General features: G+C 45.6%; 2 protein-coding genes across 2 annotated transcripts in view; one reads left to right on the forward strand and one right to left on the reverse strand.

Annotated features, from left to right (window-relative positions):
* Positions 1 to 9: 9 nt before the first annotated feature.
* Positions 10 to 3,255, reverse strand: Tcta (T cell leukemia translocation altered). Its single transcript, XM_057766701.1, has 3 exons — positions 3,005 to 3,255; positions 2,625 to 2,679; positions 10 to 1,786 (listed from the first exon to the last, which is right to left on the reverse strand). The coding sequence occupies exons 1-3, from the start codon at positions 3,225 to 3,227 to the stop codon at positions 1,744 to 1,746; spliced, it is 321 nt and encodes a 106-aa protein (XP_057622684.1). The 5' UTR covers positions 3,228 to 3,255; the 3' UTR covers positions 10 to 1,743.
* Positions 3,256 to 3,699: 444 nt separating this feature from the next.
* Rhoa (ras homolog family member A) overlaps positions 3,700 to 12,668 on the forward strand; it is a 28,233-nt gene continuing 19,264 nt past the window's right edge. The window contains exon 1 of the mRNA XM_057766700.1: positions 3,700 to 3,835. The gene's annotated coding sequence lies outside the window, so the exon portion shown is untranslated. The remainder of the gene's footprint in view (positions 3,836 to 12,668) is intronic.

The following is a 12,668-nucleotide window of genomic DNA, read 5'->3' on the forward strand; positions in this document are numbered from 1 at the left end:
TGCCATGGTCTCTAGCTTTATTGTTCCCTTGTTCACTGGGTTCCTGGGGTACCAACCCAATGCCTGTCTTCTTGGCTTCCAACACAGGTTCTGAGTAAGCTCTCCTTGAAAGAGGCCAAATATATAAACTAACAGGGATATAGAAGTGGTGTGGTGGCATCCCCTTTTAGTCCCAGGACTTGTGAGTTGGGGACAAAAGTGTTGGGAGTTCAGGGTCATCCTCGGCAATATGTTGAATTGAAGGCCGGCTTGGACAACATGAGACACTAATTCAACTCTATCCCTCCCACTCCCACATCCCCAAACCTAATGGGGATATTGTCCCTGGTAGGCAATCTACCACCACTCTAGGGAGTTGGCATCAGTTCTCCATCTCTGCAAATTACTGTATTTTGGATCCTGAGGGCAACACACCCACGATCCCTTACTGGTTGCCTGTGTGCACACACCCTTGTCCTGTTGGAATAACCACACGACTGATGCACTTCTTTGTTTAATATGCCACATCTTCAGTTGCTCCTGAGATGGAGTACGAGACCTTGCCTCTTGGTAGGGATGTCAGGGGGTGGACCTGAGACTGTGAAGAACATCTTTCTGCCATACAGATGCATCGCTGGAGTAGGTACTTGTGCATGAGGAGTTCAGTACAGTTTCATTTATAGTACACCTGCTACAAAGTCTGTAGACAAAGGCTGCCAGAAGCCTATGTGACATCTAACAAAGAGACAGTGGGACACCTGAGGTAGCCAGTGGCCCAGCAGAGACAGGCAGAAGTACAACCACTAGAGGAGATAGATCCAGGGCCACAATGCTTTTAGGAACCATAGTGTTCTCAGGAAGTGGTGTTTCCCTGGGGACATTTGCCACCCACCCCAGAACCTCAGAACCTCTTCTGACCCACTGTGAAGGGCTCAGGGCTATCTGGCTAGTGGCTCACTCTTACTGATATTTTTAGGGGCTGAAATGATACTAGCAGGCTCTTAGGATGAACCCTTGTCCAGATGGGAAGTGATAAGGCTGCAGGGCACAATGAAGTCATTGCACTAACTGCTTAGTACCTTCCTAGGAGGTGACACGGTACAAACCAAAACACCCCATGGGCACTTAAGCAGGGGAGCTGGTAGCCAATACCAGGGACTCTAGGTGCACTCGGTGCCTCTCAGCTCAGGTACTCAACTTGCCCTCAAAGAACAGAGAAACAGGTCAGCTGGGAAAGGATAACTTCCTCTGCCTGCCTCTGACCTGAAAGACTGACTGGGGAGGGAGGTCCATGTTTGGCCAGGATTACCTGGCTTTTTGCCTACAAAGCAAAGCCAAGGAAATCAAGGCTTAGGGGAGAACAGACTTCTCTCATAAATCTCAGAACTGGTTAACCTCAAGATTCCTCTTAGAAGGGCAAATCTCTGTAAGATCACACCCTAAGGGAATGAAGAGGACAGGAAAAAGACAAGGTGAAAAAGGGACTGCTGACCTTCCCAACCAAGATGCTTCCCAGTTCTAACCCTTGACAGAAGTCTTAGGGCAAGACACATGGTAGAGACAAACTTCACCTGCCCGGTACCTGGAGCTGTCGGAGGCAAGCCTGAAGGCAACAGAGGCTCACCCTGCAAGCACTGTGGTACTCCAGTCCCCCAACCCCAAGCCCTCTGCAGTTTTCCAAGGGGTCTGGGCAGCAGCAGGATGCAGCCTAGGAGACAGCAGACCCAGTGGTGTCTCTGGAGACCCTTCTGCTGTTGCCTTCCCTTATTCTCTGTGGGTTTTGAGAGGTTCATTTGCTGCCATTTCCCTGAAAGTAATGGAGAGAAGCAAGGTTACTTCATGGATAGCAGAATAGTCTATCCACGAATACTTGCCATTAAGCTGGCAGTTATAAAGGCTAATGAGATCAGGCCACTGTCTTGCTCCATGGTCCTCCTATGCTCTTGTGTTTCAAGTTCACCATCACAGCCTCCTCTAGTCTCCTAATATGTCACATTTGTCCTAGTTAGTGAGCCTGTTTTAGCTATTGTTTTCCCTTATCCAGTGTTCTACTCTCTTTAGTCTCGGTTTAGGTGTCATGGGGGTGGTCCCTGAGCCCCTTTGCATTTGTACGTACTTCCTCTTTAAACCTCTTGCTTCCACTGTAAGAGTCTGGGTTGTCCTTGTTTTCTGGACCTGCTGTGACCTCTGTCATATGGTAGAAGCTCAGAGATCGGCTGAACGAAATGTCTTGATAAGTAAGCTGTTTTTTCAGAGATTAGGAGGCTGACTTGATGAGGTAGTGTGCTAAGAATAGAGGCTGTTAGGCTGGGGGGGGTTATAGCTTCAATGGTACAGTACTTGCCTAGAATAGATGCTCTTGCTTTCCTAATGAAGGACTTCCCAACCAAGGGATTCGTTTCCAATAGACCCACCACTTCCTCTTTCTAAAATTATGGTAACACCCCCATCCATCCTCACTGAATATGCTTATAAGAGGCTTTCTGGGCACTGGTAAACGCCCAACTCCAATCCTGAGAATTGGATTCTTGCAAAGGCCACTCACTAAGCTAGGGCACTGGCATCCTGAGAATTCTCTTCCCTGTCACCAGTACTCGAGTGTCCCCTGACTGCCAAGCATGGAGTTGGGATAGAGATTTACTCACCATGAAGGGAAATGTGTGGAGCCATCAGGTGTGGATCCATTCTGGCCACTCAGACCTGGAGGCAGGAACACACCCAGAGCTGCAGGAGGCTGAGGGTGGGGCTCTGAGCAGGTCAAGTCAGGGACCACCAGTAGTTTAAGGGATTGGGGCTGGGATGCTAGGGTCTAGTCGTGTTGTCTGGTAAGGGTTTTTGAGAAACAGTTACAACGTGATGATGGACAGGTGGGGATTCTGGTGTAAAATGGTATGGGGGTGTAAGTCTGGATACAACGAGGCTTCTGAGGGACCAGTGGCAGTCTACCCGGACACAGGAGAAACAAGTGATACAGCTTGGTGGTGGTAAAGGCAGCCAGGCCAAGGAGGTTCGTAGGAAGCCTCACCTGGACGGTGATACAACCCGGTCACTGTGTTCCCGTAGAACCCCCACGCCAGCTGGATGCCCAGGAGACTTAACACCAACCACAGCAAGAGCAGCTTGAAGAGAGTCACTCGCATGTCCTGTGTCTCCCACTCCCGCAGGAACTCGCTGCCCAAGGTGCCCAGCGCTCCGAGCACCGTAGCGGGCAGAGCTTGCAAAAACTGCCCAGACCAAGGTTCCGCCATGACTGGCCAGCGCCCCACCGGCTGTACTGTCACCGTGGTTCTCACTGCGCAAGCGTCTTATCTTCCGGGATTACGCTTGTAGGTGCGCACGCGTACTCTCAGGCAAGGAAGATCTACTTCGCTTGCGCGAAGTGTTGGCAGTTTGGGGCAGGGCTTTAAAACCGCGCAGGCGCACCCATCCCCGCCCATCTTACTTAAAGGGTGAGTGATTCGGTAAGTATAAAATAGCAACTCCGTCTTTTATAGCCCCGGGTTTCCCGTGATGCTCCGCGCGGCTGCGATGATTGGTTAAGTGTCTTGCTTTTAGGGCGTGGTTGCGCTCTTGAGCAATCGTGGACGAATTACGAGTGTGCGCGCGTGCACGGGGCCGCGACTGGCGCCAGCTCGAGCCCGCAGGGCGCTCGGGGGCGCGCACGTCGCTCCCCGCCCTCCCGCCACCGCCCGCCCTCGTTCGCTCGCGCTCCCCGCCCGCCGTCCGCGGTCCTCCGTCGGTTCTCTCCTTAGTCCGCCGTCTCCCGCGGAGCTGCCGGTCTTCGTTTCCGAGCTTGCGGACTCGCGGACAGGCGTCTTCAGAGCGAAGAGGCCGGACTCGGAGTCGTCGCCTTGAGGTGAGCAGGAGCATTCCCTCCAGCCGCCTGGGCTCCGGGCCCGACCTGCCGGCACTTTTCCGGCCACCCGCCCGTCGCCTGGTCGCGATCGCACCCCACCTGCTGCTCTCGGCCGGCAGCCCCTGGCCCCGGCCCCTGACCTGGGGCCCCGAGCCCGAGGCGGCGGCCCCGCCCGCGCAGTCCCCGGAAGCGCGCCCCGCCGCCTCCAGTCCCCCTTCCCCCGCCCGGCCGGGCCTGGTGGAGCCCTAGCCGCCCGCCCTCCCCGTCGCTTCCTCTCAGGGCTGCGCCGGCCTGGGCGGGGGCTCTCGGCCGGCCCGCGACCGCGCTGGGGGTAGCCTGCCACTGAAGCGCGCGTGGCTGTCGGGAGTTGGAATAGGCAAGAAACTCTTTTACAACTCCATTTTGCCTTTTACATTTTATGTGGATCGTTAATCACCGTTTTATACCGGGTGAGGACAGTAAGGCTTTGGGTGGATTTTCTGTTTTCAGTGCCGTATTTCTTAGAGATTGTGAAAGTAAAAGATTGTTTTGAAATCTTAGCGGTTAAGACTGTATGGAGGAAGGTATTTTCCAGTTGAAAAAACATTTTAAAAATTATTTAGAGAGGTTGCATCAAAATAGATGGATTTCTACTTAAAGTTACTACTAATTAATCACTTACTGATGGGTTCTCTTTTCAGGTCGTTTTCATGAAATTGCACTTTTTGCACCCAAGTAGAGTTGAGGTTTGTTTTTTTTTAATTCATGTTCAGTAACATGAAGTGGAAAATTGGACCAATTTTTTTGTTGTTGTTCCAGAGTTGGTTCCACTTGTATTTTCTAATAGTCCTGAAAATTTTATTCTCTTGGTTATTCATTTGGTTCTTTCTGTCGTCTGACATTCTTTTGAAATAAGTGGTTTTTTTTTTTTTTTTTGGCAAGGATATATAACCAGTTTATAGTCGCCTGACAAACCTGGAGGGGGAAAAGCTCATACTTTCAGGTGTTGAATGTGGTGGGAATTTTCAACCACTTAGTGTCACATGCCCAAATGTGTATGTCCATGTGGATGGCTTTTCATCTTCCACATGGCTAGTTTGGTGGTGATACTGTTTTGAGCATTTAACCCAAGTATCATTGTTAATTAAAAAAATACAAGGGTAGGTCTCACTAATGAAGTCTCTCTGAGAAGTTGTTTTGAGAATTTGTCTACTTATGTGGTGCAGTGATGTTTCTTGGGGACATAAAATATATGGAGATGTTTTTTCTATTTTATTTTCCTCTTTGGTGCTTGAAATTAAACTCGGGCTTGGGGCATAGTGAGCAGGTGCTATATCTCTGAGCTTCTTTGCAGCCCTAAACTAACTTTGAGTCAAAGTCCAGTGCTCAACTTACATAGCCTCTACCAAGAAGTCTCCTGGAAGAAGAGAATAGGAATGAATGTATCTAATCTGCCATTATCTCCCCCATCGATGTTGTATTTTAGACAGGAAAAAAATCTTCAGGATTTATTATAGGCGGACTGCATTTGTAGGGGTGGAGACTGAGCTCAGGGACGTTTTTTTCAAGAGAAAGGTTTATTAGTCCTCTGCAGAGAGAACAGTGGGTTGGTAATGACAGGAAAGCCACCTGCCTAAGACTTGAGAGAAACGGACACAGGGTCTGACTTGAGCCCTGGAAATTGCTTTGTAGATCTAGCTGGCCTCTAATTTTCACAATGCTTCTGCTTCTGCCTTCTGAATAGTCCTGGGATCATGGGATGTGGGGCACCATCCTGGTAAGACTTAAAATTTTAGAAGGTCATATTGGACTAGAACTGTTTTCTCCATGTACTCTCAGCTACAATCAGGGGGTCCCGTTTTGTCTCCTGTTCTTCACCTTGCAAACTGCATATTTAGGGAGAAGCTGGTTAATCCATTTGCTGAACGACTTTCAAGTTTTTGTAATGTTCGTTTCCTTGCTTAGTCTCGCCTTTGAGTTTGTTACTTTTCTCTAGGACCCAGCCTCTTGGGGGTTCACTGTTAGCAAAGACAACATAATGAGGCCCCCTAGAATGCTTTCAGGCCGTTGTAGGCCTTTTTGACTGGATTTAAGTGGAACTGGTGAGGGTCTGCATGCATCAAATAGCAGTGATGTGTGCACATGTGTGACAGTGGTTTGTTTGTTCCAGTGTTTTCATAGTCCTCGTTCTTTGTTCGTCATTAACTCCTTTTAAAAGTTCATCCTGGCTTATTAGGGTGTAAATTATTAGAAGAGTAAAGTCTTCAGGTGTTTCTTAGTCCATGGGTGGAGTCGAAGTAGTGAGAGGAGGTTGAGTGTTGAACTAATCTTTGACTTGTTCTAAGCAGCCAAGAGATTGTTTAACTTCATTGAAGGACTAATTTGAGATCAATGGATTTCGGTTGCAGTATAACTACTAGCAATGATGACAAATTATACATAAATGCTGAATTTAAAAATTGGAAGTGGGTCAGGTGACAAACCTATAATTGAAGTACTTGAGGATTGCTGATTTGAGGCCAGCCTGGGCTATATAACAAAATCCTGTCCCAAAAAAGGGGGGGGGGGATCCTAATAATGTCCTCTCCTCTTTATGCTCCTAATCAGTGGGCCTCAGTTGTCACACCAAAGTATTAGTGGTAACTGTGTGGTACTTATCTGTTTTGTGGTACTGGGAAGTGAACCCAACTTTGATGCTCGTCAAGCATTCTAGTGCTTAGCTATACTGTTACCCTCTGTATAGTTTATTTAACGGATTGTTTGCTTCTCAGCTTGAGGCTTGAACCCAGGGCATTACACATACTCAGCAAGGGCTCTGCTGCTGAAGTATATTCCCAACCCTGATTGTACTTATGTTTTAAGATAGTCTCATTATACTGTCAGGATATGACCATGAACTCCTTTGCAAACCTAGGCTAGTCTTGAACTTTCAATCTTCCTCAGTCTCCCGAGTAACTGGGATTATAGGCCTATGCCATTAGGCCCAGATGTAACTGTATTTTGTTACTACTATTATTTATGTATCTATTCATTTATTTATTTACTTACCTATTTTTGGTTTTCCGAGGCAAGGTTTCTCTATATTACAATCCTCACTGTCTTAGAACTTGCTCTGTAGACCCGGCTGGCCTCAAAGAGATCTGCCTGCCTCTGCCTTCCAAGAGCTGAGATTAAAGGCGTGCACCACCACCCGTCTTTATTGTTTTTATGAGACAAGAGTTTCACTCTATAGGTGAGGCTGGCCTGGAAACTCACGGTGTAGCCCAGACTGGCCTTAAACTTGTGGCAGTTCTTTATCCCTCCTAAGTCCTGGGGTTGCAGGTGTAAACTACCACGCCTAGTTACAAACATTTAGGCATGTATCTTACTGGTATGTTTGGCTGACATTAGCTATTTGTGACAGTAAATTTCAAAAATAGTTTAGTTAGCAATTCATGTAAAATCCTTTTATCTTCCCCCCTCTCCCCCATAGGGTTTCTCTGTGTAACCCTGGCCATCCAGGAACTTGCTTTGTAGACAAGGCTGGCTTTGAACTCACATCTGCCTGCCTCTGCCTCCTAAATGCTGGGATTAAAGGCCTACGCCATCGAGGCTCAGCTGTAAAATCCCTATTTCAAGTGCTTCAAGTTCGATTTTTGAGACAGTCTTATATGTAGTTCTGTTTGACTTGGCACTCTGTAGTTCAGGCTGGCCTCAACTCCTGCTTCAGTCTCTGTAGTGCAAGGAACCACTGTTTCTGACCCATGGTTTCTAACCTGTGGTGCTGTAGTGTTTAAGCGAAGGTTTGTATACTCATTATGCAGATCGTGTGGGCAGTAAAGCTGCTTATTCTCGGTGTTGGTTTCAGTTTATTGGTGTTTACTCCAAATGATTCTGGATGTACTTAAAATTTTTTTGACTGTGCTTTTATATTAAGCAATCAAAATATGATCTACAGGATTATTAAATTGTAACTAATATGCAGTTCATACCAAACTGATTTGATTTGGGGACAAAGGTTTGGATATCTTTTGAGAAGGGGTCTTGCTAGCAGAGCTAGATTGGGCTTAAACTCATGTCATTCTTTTGTGTCCACCTTCCAAGTGCTGGAATTACCAGCGTCTGCTACCACAGTTTCTTTTCCCCTATTGGGGTAGGTAAATATATTCAGGTTTATATATGATAGTATCTTAAATTCAAGTGATGGTAAGAGGAAAAGAACCAGCTAGTGAAATAGTGGGAGGTAACATGAGGTTAGAGAGAAATGGGCAGAGGCCAGATCGTGTAGTTTCTTTAGGATATAAATTTTTGGGGTTTGTTGTTTTGTTTTACTTTTTGAGATAAGGTTTCTCTGTAAAACCCTGCTGTGCTACCGTGCCCATTAGGTTTGATCTTTTTTTGTTTGGAGCCTTTACACTGTAGCCTAGGCTGGCCTAGAACTCACTGTGTAGCTTAGGCTGGCGTTTTGACTCCTGGTAGTCCTCACAAATATTAGGGTTATAGACATGAGCCACCAAGCCTTTTCTGGCTTTGGGATTGTTCTGAGGTAAGATGCTTATTAACTGTTATATTTGTTGTTTTGTTTTGAAGTTGAGGAATAATACCTGGAAAAAAAAAATTGAAACAGGGTCTCATGGAGCCTGGGCTGGCTTAAAACTGGCTATGTAGCCAAGAATGACCTTAAATTTCTTGATCTTCCTGCCTGTATTTTCCTGGTTCAGGCATTACAGATGTATGTAATTATTTGTGGCTTTCTGTGAAGCTGGGTTAGAACCTTGTGATTTTCCTGTCTCTTATCTCCTGAGTGGCATGGCTTTATACTTGGTGGAGTTAGTTAAAACTCCTTTTTGTTGTTGTGTTGTTGTTTTTCATTTATTTATTTATTTATGGTTTTCCAGACAGATAGCTTTGGAGCCTGTCCTGGAACTAGCTCTTGTGGACCAAGTTGGCCTCGAACTCACAGACCAGGTTGGCCTCCGCCTGCTTCGCCTCCTGAGTGCTGGGATTAAAGGCGTGCACTGCCACTGCCCGGCTGTGTTTTTGTTTTTTAAGATAGAGGGGAAGTTGGCAGACTGGAATGGTGGTGGCTGGGCTGTTAGAAAGCACTTACTGCTTTTGCAGAGGATCCAGATTTGAATTCCAACACATACGTGGTGCCTCCTCATCATCTGTAACTCCAGTTCCAGGATATCTGACAACTTTTGGCTTCCCTGGGCATCAGGCATACAGGTGGTGCACAGATATACATGTAGGCTATATATATATAATTATATTTTATATATATTAATATATATTAAAACAACAGCAAAACTTTTAATATTCTGACTAGTTTTCATGCATGCCTGCAGTCCCAGCCCTCAGGAAGGCTGAAGCAGGAGTATTGTTCCAAATTTGAGGCCAGCTTCAGCTCCATGTAATATCTATCTCAGAAGAAAACAACAAGGAGTAGAAGCTCTGACTTAGGGTTTTTGTTGCTGTGATGAAACATGGAATCCAAAAGTAATTTGGAAGAAAGGCTTACACATCACAGGCTATTGAGGGAAGCCAAGGTAGGAACTCAAGGGGCAGGAACCTGGAGGCAGGGGCTAATGCAGAGGCTGTGGAGAAGTGCTGCTTACTGGCATGCTAAGTCTGCTTTCTTAGAGAACCCAGGACCACCAGACCAGAGGTGTCCTCACCCCACCGATTCAGAAAGTAATTTAAAGGCTTGCTGAATCCCATCTTCCCCCAGGGTTTCTCTGCTTAACAGCCATGGCTGTCCCAGAACTCACTTTATAGACCAGGTTGGCCTTGAACTCAAAGAGAATAGCCTGCCTCTCCCTCCCAAGTGTTGGGATTAAAGACGCTTGCCACCACGCTGCCTGGGTCCCTTCAGCTGAATCTTTTTTTGTTTGTTTTTGTTTTTTTTTTTTCTGAGACAGGGTTTCTCTGTAGCTTTAGAGCCTGTCCTGGAACTAGCTCTTGTAGACCAGGCTGGCCTTGAACTCACAGGCCTGCCTCTGCCTCCCAAGTGCTGGGATTAAAGGCACGCGCCACCACTGCGGGGCCCTTCAGCTGAATTTTATGGAAGCATTTTCTCAGTTGAGATACCCTTCTCTGATGACTCTGGATTGTGTTAAATTAGCATAAAACTAGCCAGCACAGGCCACTTGTAAAGAACTTGATTATTAAGTATGAGCCCTGAGTTGAACTTCAGTACCTTGATATTAATGAATAAAACTTAAAAAGGAAATGCTATCTGATAAGGCCAGTCATTAAAATGTTAACTAGTCTAGGTGATACAGTGATAACTGTAAGTCTTTTTTTTTTTTTTTTTTTTTTTTGTGGTTTTTCGAGACAGGGTTTCTCTGTGGTTTTGGAGCCTGTCCTGGAACTAGCTCTGTAGACCAGGCTGGTCTCGAACTCACAGAGATCCGCCTGCCTCTGCCTCCCGAGTGCTGGGATTAAAGGCGTGCGCCACCACCGCCCGGCTAACTGTAAGTCTTATAACTTGAGGTGATTAAAGATTTATATAATGGGGCACTAGAGAGATACTCAGTGAAAGAGCACATACTACTCTTTGCACACATATGGCAGCTCATAAACACCCATAACTCCAGTTCAGTGAGATCTGGTGTCCTTCTGACTTCCAGGGGTACCAGGCACACATGTGTACATACATAATTTCAGGCAAAACACAAAAAAGAAAAGAAAAAAAAAAGGGTTGTATAACAGCGTCAGTAAGGTCAAAGTGTCTGCCATCAGGCCTGACAATTGGAGTTCTATCCCTGGGACCCACATGTTGGAATTTAATAGAATCAGCATTCACATGCCATACTTTGACCTCTATGTGTAGCATTCGCTTGTACAAATACACAAATAAATAAACGGGAAGGAAAAAAGTATTGTCATGAGACTTTGGTGTGTCCAGTATGGTAGTTTCCTCCTTGAATCCCAACACTTTGGAAGCAGAGGGAGCTCTTGGGTTTAAAGCTGTCTTTGTATGTAGTGAGTTTCCAGGCCATGCAGGTCTATGCAGTGAGACCCTGTATCAAAAAAGAAGAAAACATTGGGTATAGACCAGTTGAGGTGTCTCCAAGTAAAGACGACTGCAACGGGAGCTCTGAGTTTAATTCCTGAGACCATATAACACAAGAGAACTGAGTTATTCTCTGACACTCCGCACGACACAAAACAATAAATGAATGTTAAAAAAAAGCCTTTTCTTAAATGGGGAAATTTGTATATAGAATTCATCTATTTTACTTTAAAAGAACAGCATGCATTATATTTGAAAAGTAAGATTGATGGCAACATTAATGGACATGCTAACATGGAAGGGGAGAAATTAAATTCATGGGGTCATACCCTAGACAGAGAACCTAGGACTGCTAGGAGAAAGAGACTTATCCTCTCCCTTATTGATTTTCCATTGCAGAGTTGTAAGCGCTGAAACTATCCACACAAACAACAAAAATAGACTCAGAAGGTTGTGTTTATATATTTGTGCATACATGTACATACATATGTATGTAACAATAATAAAAAAAACTATCAACTTGAGGGTGTGTGGGGCATATGGAAGGGAGAAAGTAATGTAATTCTTTTTTAAAAAATATTTATTTATTATGTATACAATATTCTGTCTGTGTGTCTGCCTGCAGGCCAGAAGAGGGTATCAGATCTCATTTCAGATGGTTGTGAGCCACCATGTGGTTGCTGGGAATTGAACTCAGGACCTTTGGAAGAGCAGGCAATGCTCTTAACCCCTGAGCCATCTCTCCAGCCCCCAGTAATGTAATTCTATTTCAAACAAAAATCTTTTTTCTTTTCATTTTTGTCATCTCCACCACCACCACCCAGCCAACTCACGGTTTCTCTGTGTATCATTGACTGTCCTGGAACTCACTCTGTAGACCAGACTGGCTTCAGACTCAAAGAGATCTGCCTGCCTGTGCTTCCTGAGTTTGAGAGTATAGATGTGTACCATCATGCCAGGCCTTCAATTAAAAATATATTTTTAAAGTTTTGTTTTTTCTTTTCTAAGATAGTGTTTCTCTGTATAGTCCTGGCTGTCCTGAAATTCACTTAGACCAGTGAATAGCCTTGGACTCTCAGAGATCTGCCCACTTCTGCTGGGATTAAAAGCATGTGTCACCATGCCTGACTAACAGTAATTTTTTGTTTGTTTGTTTGTTTTTTGTTTGTTTTTTTTTTTTGGTTTTTCGAGACAGGGTTTCTCTGTGGCTTTGGAGCCTGTCCTGGAACTAGCTCTGTAGACCAGGCTGGTCTCGAACTCACAGAGATCCGCCTGCCTCTGCCTCCCGAGTGCTGGGATTAAAGGCGTGTGCCACCATCGCCCGGCTATAGTAATTTTTTTTTAAGAGAAGGTCATGGATAGTATAAATGGTATATTTTTATGATATTTACTGGAAATTAGCTTTTCCTTTGATACCACTAAGTTGAGCAAAAGGTTCGGCGTGTTCAGTATTTGGTTTCACCACTCACATCTCACCGCTACAGCCAAGGAAAGCTTCTAGAGGTGTAATGACCTTAATACTGCTTTACAAGAGGCACTAAAGACCACCCTCACCAATGATGGAATCATCACTGAGGGAATCATTTCATCAAAGGTGGAATTCTTGAAGCTACCAAAGCTTCAGACCAGTTTCAAGAGCATCTTTGTGTGTTTGCATAATTGTGATGAGTCTTTGTTTCTCTCAGGTTGGTGAAGGTAGTTTGGGTTGGGCAGCAAATCAAAACAATCGAGATTGATAACAATAGTGACCCCCCCCCAAAGAAAAAAAGCCAAAGCCATGGGCTTCTGCAAAATCGATGGCAGGGGGTATGTGTTAAAGCAGCACTTTTCACCCTGCAGGTCACAGCTCCTTTGACA

Source organism: Chionomys nivalis, chromosome 4 (genome assembly GCF_950005125.1).
Source record: "Chionomys nivalis chromosome 4, mChiNiv1.1, whole genome shotgun sequence".
NCBI lineage: Eukaryota > Metazoa > Chordata > Mammalia > Rodentia > Cricetidae > Chionomys > Chionomys nivalis.